This window comes from Dinoponera quadriceps, unplaced genomic scaffold, assembly GCF_001313825.1.
Source record: "Dinoponera quadriceps isolate SergipeBrazil2010 unplaced genomic scaffold, ASM131382v1 scaffold9, whole genome shotgun sequence".
Taxonomy (NCBI): Eukaryota; Metazoa; Arthropoda; class Insecta; order Hymenoptera; family Formicidae; genus Dinoponera; species Dinoponera quadriceps.
Window position 1 is genome coordinate 1,097,649 of NW_014554295.1, and position 18,536 is coordinate 1,116,184.

Here is an 18,536-nt window from a genome sequence, read left to right on the forward strand (position 1 = left end):
TAATTTTCGCGCACAGGAACGACCGACTTCATATTTACCGAAAGAAAAAGGGGAGAGGGGAGGGGGGAATTCCCCAGTTTCAAAATTAAAATACCCTACGAGCTACGAGATATCCTACGTGTGGTAACGTACAATCGTTCTCTCTCTCTCTCGTGTCGTTACATATATAGGATTCACGCGATAACCGAGTTACAAAGTTAGACCCTCGGCCGCATAATGCATGTCGGCCGCCTAATAAAAGTCCGCCGCTCGGTGCGCATCAGCCTTCGCGATGACTGGAATAAAATGGGAAAGCGGATCAACCTAAATCGAGCAATCGAAATACGACACGAAGCCCCCTCCCCCTCCTTCTCTCTCTCTTCCTCTTTCGCCGGAAGTCGCTCGGAAGACGAAGAAACGCTGAAGACGACAACGGGGCGGATATAATAATACAGCGAGATATCGTCCTCATGCATCCTAGGATTAATTGATAAAGCATTGCGGACAATGAACTGTTTATAATAAGCGGCGCGATAATCAGGCGAGATCGATAGCCGATGGGGAAAAGAAAAGGGGAACGACCAAGCTGCAGCGGCAACAGTGCTGCAGCTGCCACTAATAACGCGATAAGAGCGCTACCGATCTCTCTTCTCCTCCCTTTGGCGCGCGAGCACTCTCGACAGAGGAGGGTGTGCACTCGCGTTCGATAGGCCCATCGTCGTCGTTGCGAGTGTCGTGCCGCGATATACGCACCAATGGCCACACACGTATGTATTAGGGCCAGCAACGTCGAACGATGACGACGTCCTCGACACGCTTCGCCCCGGATGCACGGATGTGTCTTGCTCGTCGGCCTCCTCGTTCCCCATGCCTACTGGTACCTGCGGGAATGTCGAGAGGCCGTCGGGAGAACGAAATTCCGAGGTCGAAGTACCTGCAATTCGATCCAGTTCCAGTTGAGTCACAAAAAATTATATATCAAAGATTTTATATATATATGCGTAATATTATAGTCAAAAGACTATGTAAAAAAACAGTGAGAGCCAAATTGCAGGTCTAATTTGCATATATTTATAATATAGTGTACAAATAGGTACGAATTGATTAACTAATTGAAAGATCGGGATGGTAATGGAATCAAACTTACCGCCCTTTATTCGCAAGTAATAAATAAGGATGACTTTCAGCAAGCTCAGATTAAACTGATCGATGAATAACAATTGGAATTGCTGACATCAAACTGCAATTCTGTAATTTATCGTTCAGCAAATAGTCGAAAACTCAATAACTTCTATCTGCGTTGGCAAAATAAAGCGAGTAAAACTTGACTGACAGCAATTTTAAAGGTAACTTTCAGCAAACTCTGAACTAACTGGTGAATAATACCTGGAATTATCGACAGCAAATTCCAATTCCGTAATTTGTCGTTCAACGTTAATAGAAACGTTAATAATTTCTCCGTGTTGGCAGTATAATGCAAATAATATTTGATAACAATTTCAAAGGTGATTTTATATACCATAAACTCAGGATTAGATCGATTGATGAATAATAACAAAAATTGCTGACACCAATCTGCAGTTCTATAATTTGTCATTTCAGCTATAATCGAAAAGGTAATAATTTCTGTCTGCAAAATAAAATATAAATTTCTATACACATAATTTCTATATAATTTCTCTTGGCGAGATAATATTCGAAAAAAGATAATATTCGAGACTGACGGCAATTTTGAATCGTCCATTAGCTTAACCAGGATTCGGTGAAAGTCGACCTAAATCCTCGTGTGAGATTACAAATCCGCTTGTTAGATAGAAGTACATTTTTATTCCCCGCAATTCTCGTCTGTGTTGCAGCCACCGGAGCCGCAGGATCGCGGATTTTAGCCCGCTTAGATACGACCTGGCCGAGAGAGCAAACACTGGTAATCTCCGTTTCCGGTGGGAAATCTGCGAGTCGACCTGAAACAATCGGCGCGCTTATCTCCGCCTCGTCTCTCTTCGCTCGCCGATAACCGAACGGCCGATCACGCCGGGCGGCGCACGAATGCAACGCGCGCCGCGCAATCCAAGCGGATTTTCGATTCGCCGGCGAATAAGGAGATAGCGTGTTTTTGCAAACACGGTCAATGATGCTCCACCGGAGAGTAACCAGAGGGCGGTTAGTAGAGCGCAAAAATTCCGATAAGCGGAATCCGAGTAAGCGCGCGCACGACTCGACAGCCTCGAGGAAGGTGAAACATGTCGGGATTCCCGGCGCTCCGATGCTGACGCTCCCGAAAACTTCGACTCCCAACGAGGACGGAAGGAAAAAGATGAAAAATGAAAACGCAGCTCCGCTCTGTTTCCAGGACTCGGAGGAAGCTCGTTAAGGTCATTTCGGATCGATCGATCCCCGAGTGGCCGGCGAGCGTCGCGTAGATCGCCGTCTCCTTCGTCACGAAGCAAGCCCTGATCGATGCGTTGGCCACGGTTCTCCGAGTTCCTGCGGTAACGCCGCGAAAGTGGAGCAAATATAACAGGCGACGGTAAAGCCGCTGAAATATACAGGCGGCAATCGACTAACGCGAAAAGGGTCTCAGGTACCGCTCAGGCGGAATCACGCGTGAGCGTAAATATTACAGGCGGAATTTCAAAATTCAACATCCGCCCTGGCGTGCCACACACAGGCGTGCGGACTCCTCGATCTTCGGTGACCCGTTTGAAGTGGAACGTCGACGGCGACGCGGGCGGGAGGAAGCGGCGAAGAAAAGCGGAGGAAGGTGAGAGGGACGGATGGAAACTTGCGAGTTTGCGAAATAAGAAGAAGAGGAAGGAGAGACGATCGCGCGAAGCGGCTCGTCGCAGCTATTCCCGAGCTCGCCAGCACGCGCGAGGATTCAAGTAAACACTACTCGAGTAGCGCGAGTAGTTTGCACTCGAATGTCGCGGAGACGACGCATTCCCCGGCGTCGTTTGGCGACGATGGCAACGCGACGAGCGAAGGCGAAGGAGCCTCTCGGCGCGCCGTCCCCATCGGAGATTGAGCTCGGCGAAATTATGCCGCTGTCAATCCTCGCTTCGCAGGGGGTGGCGGAAGAGATAGACAGGGCTGGAGACAGGAAGGGGAGGGGGCGGAGGAAGAGAGAGGGAAATAGACAAGGTGACGGAGGGAGAAAGATGAGAGAGCGAGAGCCGATCGATGCATTGAGGCGCCTAGCAGCCAGGCTCTCTCCCCGAGCTCAGCCCCGTCCACCCCTGCTTTGCCCCAATATACGGCCTGCAGCGCGGCTTCCCTCCGGGAGAAGTGTACGGCGTGTGCAGTTGCGCATCGACCTCCGGGGCGTGCACAGCGCGCTCCTCGGCGTGCGGTGCAGCGGGAGTGAGTCGCAGGAGCTGGCACGCGCGCGCGAAAGAGAGAGAGAGAGAGAGTGAGCCAGCGTAGGCGGGGTTGTCCGGCGTCGCTCTCTCACGTCTCTAACGCTCACGTTCTCTCACGGTGAAGTCGGCCCGATCCCGCGGAGTATACTATGAACGAGTCGGGAAGAAGGACGTCGTCGGTGACGGCGAGGATCGCCGTCGTCGTCGGTCGCGAGCAGCAGCAGCAACTCCCGCCTGGAGGCCGCGCGTAGTTCCTCTCTGTTTTCCTTTCCTCTCTCTCTCTCTCTCTCTATTCCCGTCGACTCTCCTCGTCGGCCGCATGTCATGACGCCGCGCACCGTCTCCTCGTCATCGGCGATTCGAGTCACCCTCACGTCGGAATTGTCACTGTGATGCCCGTTTCACTGACGAACTATTATGGTAATCGTCGGAGTGATCACGCACAATCGCACCCGAGACGCGAAACAGGTGTTTACGGCGGCTATCGTCGGGAACCGCCGATTGATTTAAATCTCGACCGCTCAAGGCGGCTTGGACGGTAAACGCGATTAACGCGCGGGACTCGCGGCTTTTGTGTCACACCGCCGTTACCGTCGTCACTCGGAGTCACCCTGAGGGATCAATCGGGGCATTCTTCTCACCGTCTCGCTCGTTCGAGTTTCTCCTCGAGTGCGACTCGACTTGAAGAAGAACGGGCGAACGGAGCACCCTCGTTCTGCGCGCGTTTTCTTCTTCTCACCTTCAAATACGACGAACTGTGTTCTTCACAGTCCCGGCCAGTACCAGTTCGAGAAATTCACGCGCATTGAAGCGGTTTCGCATGTACGATAAATACGCTTCATTGTGCATCCAACATATCTCGAAGTGGTGTGGCCAATTCAGATGAAGAATGAAACGAAACGCGCGCAGAACGAGGCGGTCGAGATAGTATCGAGAGACGACGGAGTCTGATCTCTCGCTTGCGTTTCGCAGGAGATAGCTGATGCCGGAGGGGGCATCGACGATGTCAGACGCTTTCGACTGAGCCTCGTCGGTATCGTCTCGCTGTTGCTGATCGACGCGTCCTGCGGCGTCGGTGTCGGCGGCACTGGGGGCGGCGGCATCGGCGGCAGCGGCGGCGGCGGTGGTAGCGGCGGCGGCGGTGGTACCTGCGGTCTGGCCGAGCTGAGGTGCAACGACGGCCGTTGCGTGCCGATAGACGCTTACTGCAACGGCGAGGATGACTGCGGGGACGCCAGCGACGAGCCGGCGATGTGCACGCCGTGCAACCGGACCTACCACGGGCGCGAGGGTCGCACGTACAAGCTGGATCTGCCGAGGCCGGCGGAGGAGCGGCTGCCGTTCCTCTGCCACTTGACCTTCACCGCCGCCGGCCAGGGCTACGGTGAGCTGGTGCAGCTACTGTGGGACGCGTTCAGCGTAGGCCGGGTCGATCCGAACGCCGACAACTACTTCACCAGCTGCCCGGAGGGCTCGTTGCAGCTGGCCGAGCTCGGCCGGCACTTCACCGGCGGCTCGTGGTGCGGCGCCGGCGAGGGCCGCGCGACGTACTACAGCGAGACCAGCACCGTCACCGCGTCCATACGGCTGTTCCACGCGCCGTCGACGGTGCCGTTCGAGTTCCGGCTGCGTTACCGCTTCGTCGCGCGCAACGAGGCGGTCGCGCGCCTCGGCAAACCGGAGCTGCCGATCGAGCGGGGCTCGCCTGTGCCCGGCACGTATTGCTCGCGCAACTTCTACGAGTGCCACCTGAAGCAGTGCAGGCTGCAGAGCCCGAACTACCCGGGCGAGTATCCGCGCAACGCCAGCTGCATCGTCACCGTGCGGCAGAAGGAGGTGCCCACCTGCAAGCACGCCATGATCTCGGTAAAGAGCACGCCGACCGGCCCGGCCGGTCTCAGCATCGTCAACACGAGCCTCAGTGTCTGGCAGGATTGTCCGGCGGAGAAGGACCAGCTGATCTTCCGCGACGGGGCGCGCTCCGAGGATCCTATCCTTCTGGTGTACTGCGGCGGCCCGTTGCCGCAGGTGACCGCGCGCGGACCCGCCATGCAGGTGGAGTTCCGCAGCTCGCCGGTCGCCATAGCGCTGGGCGCGTCCGCCCTGCGCCTCGAGCTCGAGCTGCGTGTCATCTACGTCGACTCGGACGGCCTGGACTACGCCAAGGGCCCGCAGGGCTGCCACTTCTTCGTCAACGGCACCAGCAAGAGGAGCGGCAGCATCCGCGCGCCCCTCCACGCCCTGCCGCCCAGCTCCAGCTGCACGTGGAACATCAAGGGCGCCACCGGGGATCGCGTATGGATCTACTTCTCGTCGTACTCGCAGCGAGACTTCACCGGCAACGGCGAGAATAACGCGAGCGCCCACTCCGAGCCGAGCTGCGCCGTCAAGCTCGTCTTCTGGGACGGTGCGCCCAACAGCGGCCAGCCGATGGCCACGCTCTGCGACGACACGCCCAAGCTCTGCGCCCACGCCGCCCTGCGGAACATCACCAGGAGCACCAGGCCGTGCACTGAGGACGAGAGTTACCTGACCACCGCGCCGAGCTTGACGCTGCGCATGGAGACCGTGCTGGGGACCGCGCTACACCCGGTCAACTTCCACGTAAGTGTACAAGGCCGGCCCGTTCGAGCGTCTCTTCTCATACTAAAAGAATCCGAGATAAATATATTTCGGTGTGTTGTTTGACGATTGGTACAAGTGAGATGTGTTAAGATACGTCCTCAAGCAAGCATCTTGTCAGTATGTAAAGGAAGATCGTCGGATGTCGTGAAAATTACGGCGATATTGCGACGATATTCTCCTAATATTGTTGCTTATTTGCCCGAAAGAGAACGCAATTAATTAATCCGGAATTATGGCGATAATAAGAAGTCAATGTTTTGATTATAGCGTAATAAATGAGGTATCCGTTGAAACGAGCATATTTTAGACATGTTGCGCTTTTGCATTTCTATCCATCTGGGATGGCAGAAAAGTAATTGTCTCCCTCGAAAACGCAAATATCGTTATAATGAAGTAATTTTTTTAAGCCGAGCTTGAAACTTATCGAGATCAATTCGACTTTGGCTATTTTGAGAAATTGCAACTCGACAAGTCTGAAAATCGCACCAACTGTGAGAGAAACGCTCACAGGTTTTGGTAAATTACGGTCAAGAAAATAGATAGGTAGGTAAGCCTAGAAAGATACAGGCCCGTATATTCTGAACTCTCTTTTATCGATAAAAGTGCCTTACATGTGGCTCCTGAGTCAGGTAGTTTCTAAGCCACTTTTAAAGGCACTTATCGATAAAAGAGAGTTCAGAATAAGGCTGGAATGGGCATTTATCTATTAGGTAATTACACGATATGTACACATGTTTATCGACATGTTCTGTTTTGTGGCCTTCTTCCTGAGCGTAATTTATATATATTCCGAGTTGCTCCCTTTCGGGCTGTCCACCACACCGCCATTCTTATTACAGTATCTTCCTTTCAAATCTACTGGTTTATGCATGGCCAAGGCATCTACTTGGCTTTAGCTTCTATGATAACTGCTCTCCCTGTCATTGCCCGTTAACAGTGACAGATGAGTACAAGACTCAATTGTCTATAAGCTGTAAATGTTAATTCTAGTCTGACTGAGACTAGAGACGGTAACTCTCATGATGTACGGATTACAAACGATTATGGAGATCGTCTACTTTGCACCTTTACATATTATTGTTCGCCTGAGAAGAGAACCCGAATAATTTGAATCGAAACATACATGCACTCGACTTTGTATTTTCTTTATAAATTATTTATGTAATCTTTCTAAAGTTTTGAAGTTTCGGAAGAAAACCGTTTTTTCCCAGTTTTTCTGTGAGTTTCTTCGGTTTCTGTCCCAATGGTATGAAAATTCGTTTAGAAAAATTCATGTGTGTTCGGTTAAAACTTGCCATATTTACTTTTCTCCGTAAAGAAGATAAACCAAACAAACTCCGGAAAATTGTAAAAAACTAGATTTTTTTCCTTAAGCCTTAAACTGTAAGTCTTTCATAAATTTGAATGGCATTGTATTATTCATGACTAGAATTGCGCTTGGCTTTTATTTGCCCTTCTTTTCGTTTAATTATCCCGGTAAACAAGAAATCACTAACACAATGTTATTTACAATACTTTATAGCATGTTACGTTTTCAAGTATGGAATTCTTAATGTTGCATACAATATCATTGTTAATTATATTCGACCCAAATTTTAATAATATTTCTACGCTCTGATTTTAATATTTAGGAATATCACATTGTCAAGTGTCAGTTTGGAGACATTTATAAAATATTACGATATTAAGTAATATCAAATATTATAAAATTTTATTAGAATAATATTAAAATATAAAATATCGTGTCAAAATATTTAACAAAATCTATCGTAAAATCAATGCATCAAAAGATTGATTTAATGTTTCATACTTATCGGGACATAATCGCATCGACCAATTCGCCGAAACTGTACGATTCACTTCCGGTCCCCGATGCGTTCCAGGCGCAGTACGAATTCGTCTCGACCCTGCAAGCCGGCGAGCCATGGGGCGACGGCATCTGCAGCCGCATATGGCGCAAGGCGCGCCTGGGAGAGGTAATGTCGCCGCGCGACGTGCGCCTGTTCGGTCGCGGTGGTTCCAGCAAGCTGGACTGCCGGTACCGTATCGAGGCCGGCAACGGCGAGAGAATACGCCTGACGCTGCACAACGTCAGCCTGGGTGAGTCCACCATGTGCATGAGCGACCCCGACCCGCATAGCGGTCGGCCACGCTGCGTCCAGGAGACCGGCTCCAGGGAGGCGCGCCTGATCATCTACGAGGCGCCCTGGCGAGATGTGAAGCTCGCGCGAGCGTGTCTGTGCGACAACACGTCGCACTTGCCGCTCACCTACGTCTCGTCCAGCCGAGCCCTCGAGATCACCTTTGCCGTGGACCAGCAGGCACCGCACGAGGACTTTGACACGCTCTTCTTCTACGCCAGCTTCGAGCTCATCCGTGTGCCGGAGTGCCCGCGGAAGCAACGAATCCGTGGCGAAGGTAATTACGCGATAAGGGGCTTGCGATGAGAGCTACGATAGAGAAAGAAGGAGGTAGTTCGTGGAAACGATCGCGCTCGTCGAACGAAACTGATTTCACTGCTGTTTTATTATCTTTTCTTACCTCTTTCATAGATCATACTTGATTCACACACTACTACTACTACTACTATTACTCTCTCTCTCTCTCTCTCTCTCTCTCTTTTCACTACTTTTAGTTTCACTAACATATTTATGCCATACTACCTCGACACTCTTTTATTTTATACCACTATTTTATTATTACTAACACACATTGTATCGTTATATACTTTATATTCTGTCACATACTTTATCATTACTTTACCAATACTTTACTGTCCACTTTATTTTCACTTACAACTTCTTCATCTCTTTTCTTAGTTTCTTTTTCTCCGGCAATCCTGGCAACCCGCTATATTCGTATTAGAAATCTCAGTGAACTCTCGTGGGACTCTCAACCCCCAGGGTAAAAACAAAAACTCCCCCCGCTCCGCTCAGACTCGCGTTGCAGGTGGTGAACTGAGATTCGTGAATCCTCCCTTGTCGAGACCGGATATTTACTGCGAAGGCCTTCCATGGCTGGTGGAGGCGCGCGAGAATCGCTCGCTCTTCGTCCTCACCTGGGGCTGGTTCCTGCCGTTGGAGCCGCCTTCAGCCACCTCTGATGCACCCGATCAGGTCAAGTGCCCGACCACCAATCGGATCCTCCTGTACTCCGGCTGGCCGCCGAGACTACTGAAGGTGGTGTGTCCGGCGGAACCGGGCGCTCGCGAATTCACCGTGCATGTGTTCTCCGAGGAGTGGCTGGGCAGCGACGAGGGTAAGCGACCGGGCCCTCCCCGACCGCCCGCTCTGCTGCTGGACTTTATAGCGCGGGAGCCCGGCCAAGCAGCCGCCTCCTGGTTGGAGATCTCCAAGAGCCGTGCTGCGCTGCGCCGGCAGTTACGTCTTCCCGAGAGAAACGGCGTCGAGAACGAGACCATGCCGAATGGCGACTGCCCGCACAAGTGCCCAGAACTGGGCGCCTGCATCGCCGCGAGCCTCTGGTGCGACGGCCGAGCCCACTGCCCCTCCGGCCACGACGAGGCCAACTGCGGCAATGGCGCGAGACTGCTCGGACTACTGCCACCCACCATGTGGCTCGTGGTGGCCGGCGTCGCCGGAATTGTCACTGCCTTCGCGTGCCTATTCACTATTCTTATTAGCAGGTAAACCAGACCGTCCCGTGAAATCCGTCGCTCCTTAGTCCTCCAAATTATCTCTGGAACAGATTATTTTCACAATGACAAATACTGCGTGTCGAGTAAATAGGTGCTTTTAAATTTTAATCTTACAAAATAACTAGTAACATACAATGAATAATAAACCTTAATTGTATAAAATGTGCAAGTTCAAGAGATTTACATGTGTGTGTGTGCGTGCGTGCGTGCGTGCGTGCGTGCGTGCGTGCGTGCGTGCGTGCGTGCGTGCGTGCGTGCGTGTGTGTGTGTGTGTAAGTGAATAGAAAATCAATAATATATACAATTGAATAGAAATTGAATTCTAAAGCCGAATCGGCATTTGTCCTGCCTGTGTCTGTACAGATCCAAAGCTCGCACAAAGAGACTTCACTACAAGGGAACGAAGAAGAGCAATAAGCCACGACGAGCACCGACGGAGGAGACGCTTCTCGGGGCGGCGTCCTGACATCAGCAGCCCGGCTTCGTGGAGTACATCCACGTAGACCGGGAAACTACTGTCTAGCGACGCTATTCTGTGCTTCACCGTCCAATAATAACTTTACTCGATGTAAATCTCCCCAGGTGCCATATAAACGTTCGCGAGCGTGGCGAAACCGATTGGTTTCCCACCACGCTTCTTTCCCGTTCACTCGACGTGAAACTTCGCTCTTCTCGATCGTATGCATGCGTGCATACATACACACATACATACGTGTCGTCTATCATGGACTTCGAAACGAATCTATCCACCGAATGTCTTCTGTTTGCGATATTATTGACATACTTGTTTCGATAGTGTTATCTATATAATTATTAATTATACATTATGCGCTGTTACCTCTATGTAGTTCGTACAACAAACGTACACACACATACGTAAATACATACATACATACATACATACATACATACAACACACGAGTCTCTCGACCTAGGCAGTAGTTCTAAACATGTCGTCATCAGGACGGAAAGTAAATCTCGAAAATCGCGGCACTCTGGTGAAATGCGAGATCTATCTTCTAAACGCTATTACCTGAAGACACACATGTTCGCTGACGCGTTCACACATAGGGATAATTATTTTAGAAACTAGAAGGGGAAATATACGGGGGCGAGCTGTATTCCTCGCGAGTTATTCTAACAAAAAGATAAATATTATATAAATATATATATATATATATATATATAAATTATAGAGACACAGAGAAAGATATTAGAGAGAGAGCCGGAAACAAAAGTGCGAAGATCGTATATTTCAGAATTATTACGGCTGACGAGATTAATTGAATGACGTTGAAGTATAAAGTGTGTAGTTACTAATGAAGATAACACAGGTCAGGGTTCGTAGATTAAATATATACACAAATAAAAAAAAATATATATATATATATGAAGAGAGAGAATGAAAGAAAAACAATGCTCTGCCAGACGAGAACTCACGGTTCGCGGCGGGAGATATAACAAATATACTGCCTTTTTGACACGTGGGATATTCTAGTGTCAAAAAAAAAAAACAGGAGGAAAAGAGGAAGGTGCGTTCGCGCTTTCCCGTTCGAAGAGGAAGGAGGGTTCTCTCATCGTTTACACGAAAATCTGAAACATCGCGTACGAGATATTCTTTTTGTCCCTTCGTGTGTGTATCCCTTCCCGCAAGATATATTATTTTTATATATCATTACACATTGTAAAATAATACATGTATCGTCGCGTGTCGTTTACCGTCGTATTATTTATTTAACGTTCCGATTGATTCGTTCACACGGCAACACCGTGGCAACAGACGCGGTGGTTTGTGTTCACAGCTCGATCGCATTTAGAAGCGGAAAGTATCTCGATTACGGTATATCTCTGGATATACAAATACATACACACATATATATATATACATATTCATATACATATATACATATATTTATTTATTATACGAATAAGGTATTTGTATAATACATAGAGCGTAAGAAGAAAAAGGCGTGTGGGGCCGGAGGAAAGTCTGAAGTCGCATTCGTTGTATTCAGAAGCAATATTCTAAAAGCGACGAGGAGGAGGGAACTGCAGTCGACGCGCGGTTCAAGTTTAACAATGAGACTCTTCGCTCTCGGCATTTTAGACAGACTGGCGGACGGACGGACAAGCGAAACAAACACTGGACACACAGGACGACACTGTGTGTGACATCGTTGTGTGAACGTGTGAAAAAACATCGATATCTCTCTTGGCGTCTTGAACGAACCCATCGCTCCTCCCCCCTCCCCCCCCATCTCCGGGAGTTTCCTTTTCCGATCTTGTATATACATCATACACATCGCGGCATCCGTGCTCTTTTTCTCTCCGATATATACACATGTGTGTACATGTATATACGTATACATTATATAGGACGTTTCAAAACTTTATTGTCAAACTTCCAAAACAAACTTTTGTGATACGGGCGTGCCATGTGTATCGCGTCGTTGTTAACTTTCGCCGAACGCGTCCTCGCGACGGAGGGGGATTCTCCCAATCTTTTTCTCTCTCTCTCTCTCACTCTTGATCCCAGTAAGCAAGAAATTACTAATACAACGTCACATATTACTAATACAATATCACAGTGATATTTTGTAACGTGTAACATTCTCAAGTATGCAGTCCTTAATGTTGGATACAACGTCATTAACGTTAACAATGTTTCACCCACAAACATAGAAAATAATATCTCGACACTATGATTTTAATATTTAGAAATATTATATCGTCAAGTAACAGTTTAAAGACATCCATAAGATATTGTGTTAAGATGTTTATGAGAAATCTACGTAAAATCAATTTCGAAAAATTGACTTAATAAAATTGATTTCTTGCTTATTGGGATCCCAATAAGCAAGAAATCATTGACGCAACGTTGCCACAATACTTGTAAACATGTAATGTTTTCAAATATGTAGTTCTTAATGTTGTATGCAACATAATTATTAACAATACTTGACCCAAGCATTAAAAATGATATTTCCATACCATAATTTTAACATTTAGGGATATTAAAGTCAAGTAACGGTTTAAAAACATTTCTAAAATATTGCGTCGAAACGTTCACGTCGAATTACTCGCGTGAAATCAATGTTTTCCGAAGATTGACTCAACAACGTCTCTCGCTTACTGGGATATTACACGCGACGTTGTGGAAGTTTGCCAGAGGATTCTGAATATCTCCTATATGTTAGTTTTATACTATATTATACATAGAGACACAAAAACGTACGAAATAGTACATTAGCGCGCGCTATGTATGCGCGCGTGAGGTGAACCGAGTCTGTGGTTTTATCGATCTTTGAACTCTTCAATTCGATCGAGAGGAAAGACGGGCGAAAGGAGAACAGTTTCTACGTGAGACCCCCGCGCGTGCATATGCGCATATGCAAATGTATATATGCATATACATATTACAATGTAGATCTTACATTAGAGAGAATTATGCACCGGACCAGAATAGAGAGACTATTAAAGGAAACATCTCGAGGCGCGTAAACGCCTCAACTCGCTCATTATTCGAACCGCAGTATTATACGGTAAGGCGTCAAACTACATAAAGCACTGTGCCACTCGTGTATACACACCAATTTCAATAAAAGCAACAGTTCTTGTAGGAAAAACGTCACGATTAGCCTGATTACGCGAGTAGGCAATCACCGTTTCTCGTCTATCTTCGTTTTTCTTTCTTCGTCCTCTTGCTTCGCACCGGTGGGAATAAAAATTTTTAGTTGGTTCGATGAAAGCAAGTGTATCCAGCAAGCAAGAAATATTTAAAACAATCTTATGAGACATTTTGTATGGATCATATAAACATTTTGACATAATATCCCAGGAAAAAATGATTATATATGAATTTTATCTATATATGTCTATATATAATCATACGTAATTATGTCCTACATCTAAAAAATGCTGTTATACGAATGTAATTGAAGTAAATGCTTATGCTTATGGCTGTTCACGTTGTGAAAACTTAATTCAATCAAAATATTTCTTCCGATTGTCACTCAACAGTATTTTTATTTCGTGTGGACATATATAATTATATATAATTGTACATGTAGCCACACACAGAGACAAAATTCATATACAAGTCACATATGATTATACATAATTATATATAATTTTATATGATTATATGTAATCTTTTTTCCTGGGAACTCTTAATTGTTTTTCAACTGTTACTTCATAATGTAATATTCCTAAATATTAAAATCATATTACAGAAATATTACTTCTAATGTTCAGGTCAAGTATTATTAACAATGACATAATACACAAAATTAAGAACATACATATTTCAAAACGTGCACGTTGTAAAATATTGCAATAACGTTATGTTAATGATTCCTTGCTTACCAGATGGACCTTTTGAGCGAATTGCGCATTCACCATTTGTTTGCTCGGTGCTTACCATAAGAACGAATAAAGATCTCCTCGAGCAACTACTTAATCCTGCCGAAGAAAAGCACCGTTCTTCGATCCGCCATCGAGTCGTACTATTTGAAAATAATGTCCGTTTACTTTATCTTTCAATCGTATCCATTCGATAGGTCAGTGGCGACTCGTAGCGGAAGTTTCAGGAACTGATAAGGGTGACAAAGTGGAACAGCACAACGGTAAGGCAAACATGCCTCCGTTTGGCTCAAGTAGCGGCTCGACTGCAGAGTCCGACGATTGAGGGAACAGTTCGATTCTCGAACAAAGGAGAAGTCAAGTCGATTCATCCGTCAAACGGAGCCCACCCCCCTCCACTCCGCCCCGTCGAGGATCTCTCGTGCGATGACCCGCTGGTAGTTATCGCTGGCGCTGCCGTGGTTATCGCGCCAGCAATGTGCCCTGGTGAGTGCTCATGATTGATCGTTCAGCTGTGACGGCGGAGAGAACTACAACGACGTCGACGACGACAAGGACGACGAGGACGAGGCGGTGGTGGTGGACAAAGGTGCCGTGGATAGCACGGGACAGCTGATTGACGCTGACTCCACGAATCGTGCAGAATCCAGTTCGAGCGCAATGGCAGGTTTCGTGCTGCGTGTGAAAACAAAGTCGGGCCAAAAAGTCGTGAATGGCCTCACCCCTCAGGACAAGGCGTTCCAGTTGAAAACGAAGCTCGCCGAGCTTACTGGCGTGCCCGCCGCCGCACTTCAGGTGCTCGTCGGCTTCCCACCGAAGCCCGTCAATCTGGACGCGGACACCGCGATCGAGCGCATCGGCATTGTCTCTGGGGACACCTTGATTGTCGAAGAGAAGCGGGTCCGTCCACAAGTCGTTATTTTACAGCCTGATAGATTACACACGATGTTTTTCCTTGTTTTTTATCTTTTTGTTGTAAAGTAAATTTAAAGTGCAATAATAAGACTGATTAAGGTCGTTATCACTTGATTGTTTACGTGACTTTAAGACTGTACTGATTCATGGTTGAATCTTATATTCAGAGGTCTGTTTTCTGTTCCTGACTTTGGTTACATTTTGTTAAGTGAAACAAGTATATGATTTAGCGTTAAAGGGAAAATAAAATTCCAATACAATTCTGTTCAGAAACAGAAAACATTTAGATTGTCTTAAGTTCATTTCTAGGTGCTGTACAGATCGTTTCATTGGCTAAGCATTTGAGAATGAACTTAGCGATCTTAAATATAAGGTCTGGCTGAATACCAGCTCAAGTCTTAAATTTAGTATTGTAACTTGAAATGTTCTCAATTCATCGTGTGTTTAATATTATTTCAGCGATACCATGCTTCAGGGGAGCATTGTGCTACGTTAAATAAACATACCATTCATTAGTAAGAGAACATTGTGTCACTTGTATTCAGTTCTAGCTAAATGAGTATGAATATAATATCACAACATATATTAATTATATATAATAATCATTGAGAATGGTGTTGGATGAAATAATCAATGGAACCGGTTTCAACTGTGCAACAAATGAAATTTCAGTTTTGCCAAGCCAAAACCGACTTTGTCAAGTCTCTCATCTGGCGTTACTCCTCTAAAACACGAAGAAAACCGTTCACGATCAAATTAAAAACTGGTGTCTCTCAATGCGCAGATTATGTTCAACGGAGAGGAGCAGAAATTCGACGATTACAGCCGCTCGCACATAGTCGACCAGGAGAGCTTCGCGGATGCTCCCGGTGTTCTGATGAAGAAAGTCGTGCCTGCCGACAATTCCTGCCTCTTCACTAGCGTGGGCTACGTGCTGAACGGTAAGCGAGCGCCTGAAGATACCACGATAATCAAGATAAGGGTCAAGATCAAGATAATATCAGGAAGACCGAGTTAGCAAGGCTGCAGGGACTATGCTCGCAAGCTGTACAGCAGGTGATAGCAGCTGCGGCTGTGTATGCGCTTTCAGGGAAGGTCGACACCAGTTGCGCCAACTTCATGAGAGAGATCATAGCTAACGCAGTGGCGGCTGACTCCGAGGAGTACTCGGAGGCTTTCCTAGGCAGGCCCAACGCCGAGTACTGCAAGTGGATCCTCAAGTCTGACTCGTGGGGCGGCGCCATCGAGCTGTCAATCCTGTCCAAGTTTTACGGCTTGGAGATCGCGGTAATCGACAGCATCAACGCGATCATCAACAGGTTCGGCGAGGACCAGCATTACGCTCAGAGGGTCTTTCTCATATTCGACGGGATTCATTACGATCCGCTTTACCTAGAGCCGCTCGACGTGAGTCTCCTCCGAAAACAATTTCTCCTCGGATAAGTACGATAAGATTGCATGATGCATCTCGTGAAAAAAATCGCGCGCATGGATTCCAACGGCAAAACCCGCGTTATCGCGCACCAAACTTGATCTCTGACTCGTCGACTCTTTCAGGGCGGCTGTATCCAAACGATCTTCCCCACCGAGGACGAGAGGATGCTGCTGGAGGCCGCCGAGCTCGCGCGAGAGGCGAGGTCGAGTCGTCAATTCACGGACGTGCAGAAATTCACGCTCATGTGCAACGATTGCAAGGCCAGACTGAACGGGCAGATAGCGGCGCAGCAGCACGCCAAGGACACCGGTCACAAGAACTTCGGCGAAGTAGCGTAGCCGTGTCGCCGTCAACCTGCCGATGATCCCTCCGGCGACAGCTATCCTTGACCCTAAACAGTATAGATAAGCTCGGGCGTTCGCTTTAAATACGCAGATACAATTCGATTTGCTCGTATCGCGTCACTCACTCGGTCCGTTCTTTTCAGCTGAATTGCACCAGAGCTCAGTAAATCACGTGCACGTCGAAGCGTACGAAATTCTCGCTTTTCGGTGTGCATAAATTTTTTCAATTAACGCAGCTAGCTCGGCTAAAAAGAACGGACCAGTTGTTTCGCCGATGGGATCTCAATGTTACTCGTTATCATTGCAGATCGCCGCGCGCATTCTTCATTCGAGCGACGGAAGGTTTCGTTATCTGTTACAACTTCTCACGTGCAAATCGAATGTACGAAGCCATCGAGCTGCGAATACGGAGAACGGTATAATACTCGAGAATACGATTAAAAAGTAATTTAATCATGTGAGAGAGAGAGGGAGAGAGAGAGAGAGAGAGAGAGAGAGAGAGAGAGAGAGAGAGAGTTTAACGATATATCTGTTGATTTTTACTTCGATCGCTGTGGGACTCGTTTCGAAAGCTTCGTAGGGAATTAGTCGTGTGACGTTCGAATTCGATTTCGGAGGATTTCACTGATGCTTCAAAAGTGTCGGATTTACAAGTGAAATCTCCTCGAAACGTGCGGAATTTCAAAACTCGGTGTAGAAACGTTATAACAAATTTTACGAAAAAAAAAAGAAAAAAAATGTTTTCAAGCATTATATATCTTCTCTTAATATATACATAAATATATACACACACGCTCAATTTCATGCAATTTATTTTTCTAATGCGTGGAAACGTAAATGCTGTAAATAACTGTACGTGATTAGTTTCTGCAAGTAATATGATACAAATGTAATTGGCGCGCATGCGTACGAGATATATTATTTTTGTAAATTATATATCCAAATCATGTAATTCGATAATTATCACACAATTCCGCCTAGGTGTGTTTCTCAGTGAGCGAGTTTACAACATTCTCCGGATCATTATAAGCGATTATTTAGGCAAGACGGTATGCTGTGCACGCGCATATAGTAATATAATATTCTAGAGGAGTATTTTATACTGTTTAGGATTAAGGGGATCGTTGGCGCTCGTAACTAGGCAATGCCAGCCGGCGAAGGAAGGAAAGTTGATGCGTTTTTTTTTACCCGGGCGAGGCGCTTGCGGACAGCGAATACCTTTCCCGTCATTAGTGTGAATCTTACATACGGTGCAATTTGCAGGATTGTTAATACGCATAATATACAAAGATTATTGATTTTCACTAAACGGATGGCCGGACAAGAGATCTCTGACATTCTCCAACGCGGAATCCGAGCATCCCGACCGGCTTAAGTTATCAACGGAGTCTCGATGAAGCTCCTCCTTTCATAGTGACTTACCTTTTATCGTAAGGCATAATGAAATACCTGCGAATTGAGTGAGCCTCTGAATTGTGAATCTAATTTTTAATTAGAGAAAGAGAGACGCGTGTGGATGAATTGTGACAAGCCGGGCATGGTGGAAACGCGCGCACGCGTTTCAGGCTCGTCGCGAAATGAACAAGGCGCTGCTTTAAAAGAGGGGCTGTATTTCAAACCTTTCTTTACATCGAGTAACTCGCCAGCAATCTCGTTATCATTCGAGTACAAAATTCATCGCAAAACGATAAATACACACACACATCGGTCGACGGCCCGTGTTTAAAATGTCGCGAGGCACCATACCGACGACGGACGTGCGCTGCTCTCTCTCTCTCCCTCTTTTTCTGTCTCTCTCCCGCGCCGGTCGATGGAATCGATCCTCTTACACAGGGCCTTGCACGGGAGGGGGGGGGGGG

At 47.2% G+C, this 18,536-nt stretch overlaps 2 protein-coding genes across 2 annotated transcripts; both read left to right on the forward strand.

Annotated features, from left to right (window-relative positions):
* The first annotated feature begins 3,363 nt into the window (after positions 1–3,363).
* Positions 3,364–13,308, forward strand: LOC106743614. Its single transcript, XM_014617620.1, has 5 exons — positions 3,364–3,758; positions 4,311–5,942; positions 7,847–8,381; positions 8,913–9,609; positions 9,985–13,308. The coding sequence occupies exons 1-5, from the start codon at positions 3,756–3,758 to the stop codon at positions 10,085–10,087; spliced, it is 2,970 nt and encodes a 989-aa protein (XP_014473106.1). The 5' UTR covers positions 3,364–3,755; the 3' UTR covers positions 10,088–13,308.
* Positions 13,309–14,266: 958 nt separating this feature from the next.
* Positions 14,267–18,530, forward strand: LOC106743632 (ubiquitin thioesterase OTU1). Its single transcript, XM_014617659.1, has 4 exons — positions 14,267–14,883; positions 15,683–15,839; positions 15,989–16,305; positions 16,456–18,530. The coding sequence occupies exons 1-4, from the start codon at positions 14,644–14,646 to the stop codon at positions 16,669–16,671; spliced, it is 930 nt and encodes a 309-aa protein (XP_014473145.1). The 5' UTR covers positions 14,267–14,643; the 3' UTR covers positions 16,672–18,530.
* The last annotated feature ends 6 nt before the right edge of the window (positions 18,531–18,536 follow it).

Excerpts from the sequence above, each read along its gene's own strand:
- LOC106743614 (XM_014617620.1), top strand. Across the intron at positions 8,382-8,912 it reads GCAACGAATCCGTGGCGAAG|GTGGTGAACTGAGATTCGTG; the intron begins GTAATTACGCGA and ends CTCGCGTTGCAG. Across the intron at positions 9,610-9,984 it reads TTCACTATTCTTATTAGCAG|ATCCAAAGCTCGCACAAAGA; the intron begins GTAAACCAGACC and ends GTGTCTGTACAG.
- LOC106743632 (XM_014617659.1), top strand. The coding sequence starts at position 14,644 with ATGGCAGGTTTCGTGCTGCGTGTGAAAACAAAGTCGGGCCAAAAAGTC. Across the intron at positions 14,884-15,682 it reads TGATTGTCGAAGAGAAGCGG|ATTATGTTCAACGGAGAGGA; the intron begins GTCCGTCCACAA and ends CTCAATGCGCAG. Across the intron at positions 16,306-16,455 it reads TTTACCTAGAGCCGCTCGAC|GGCGGCTGTATCCAAACGAT; the intron begins GTGAGTCTCCTC and ends CGACTCTTTCAG.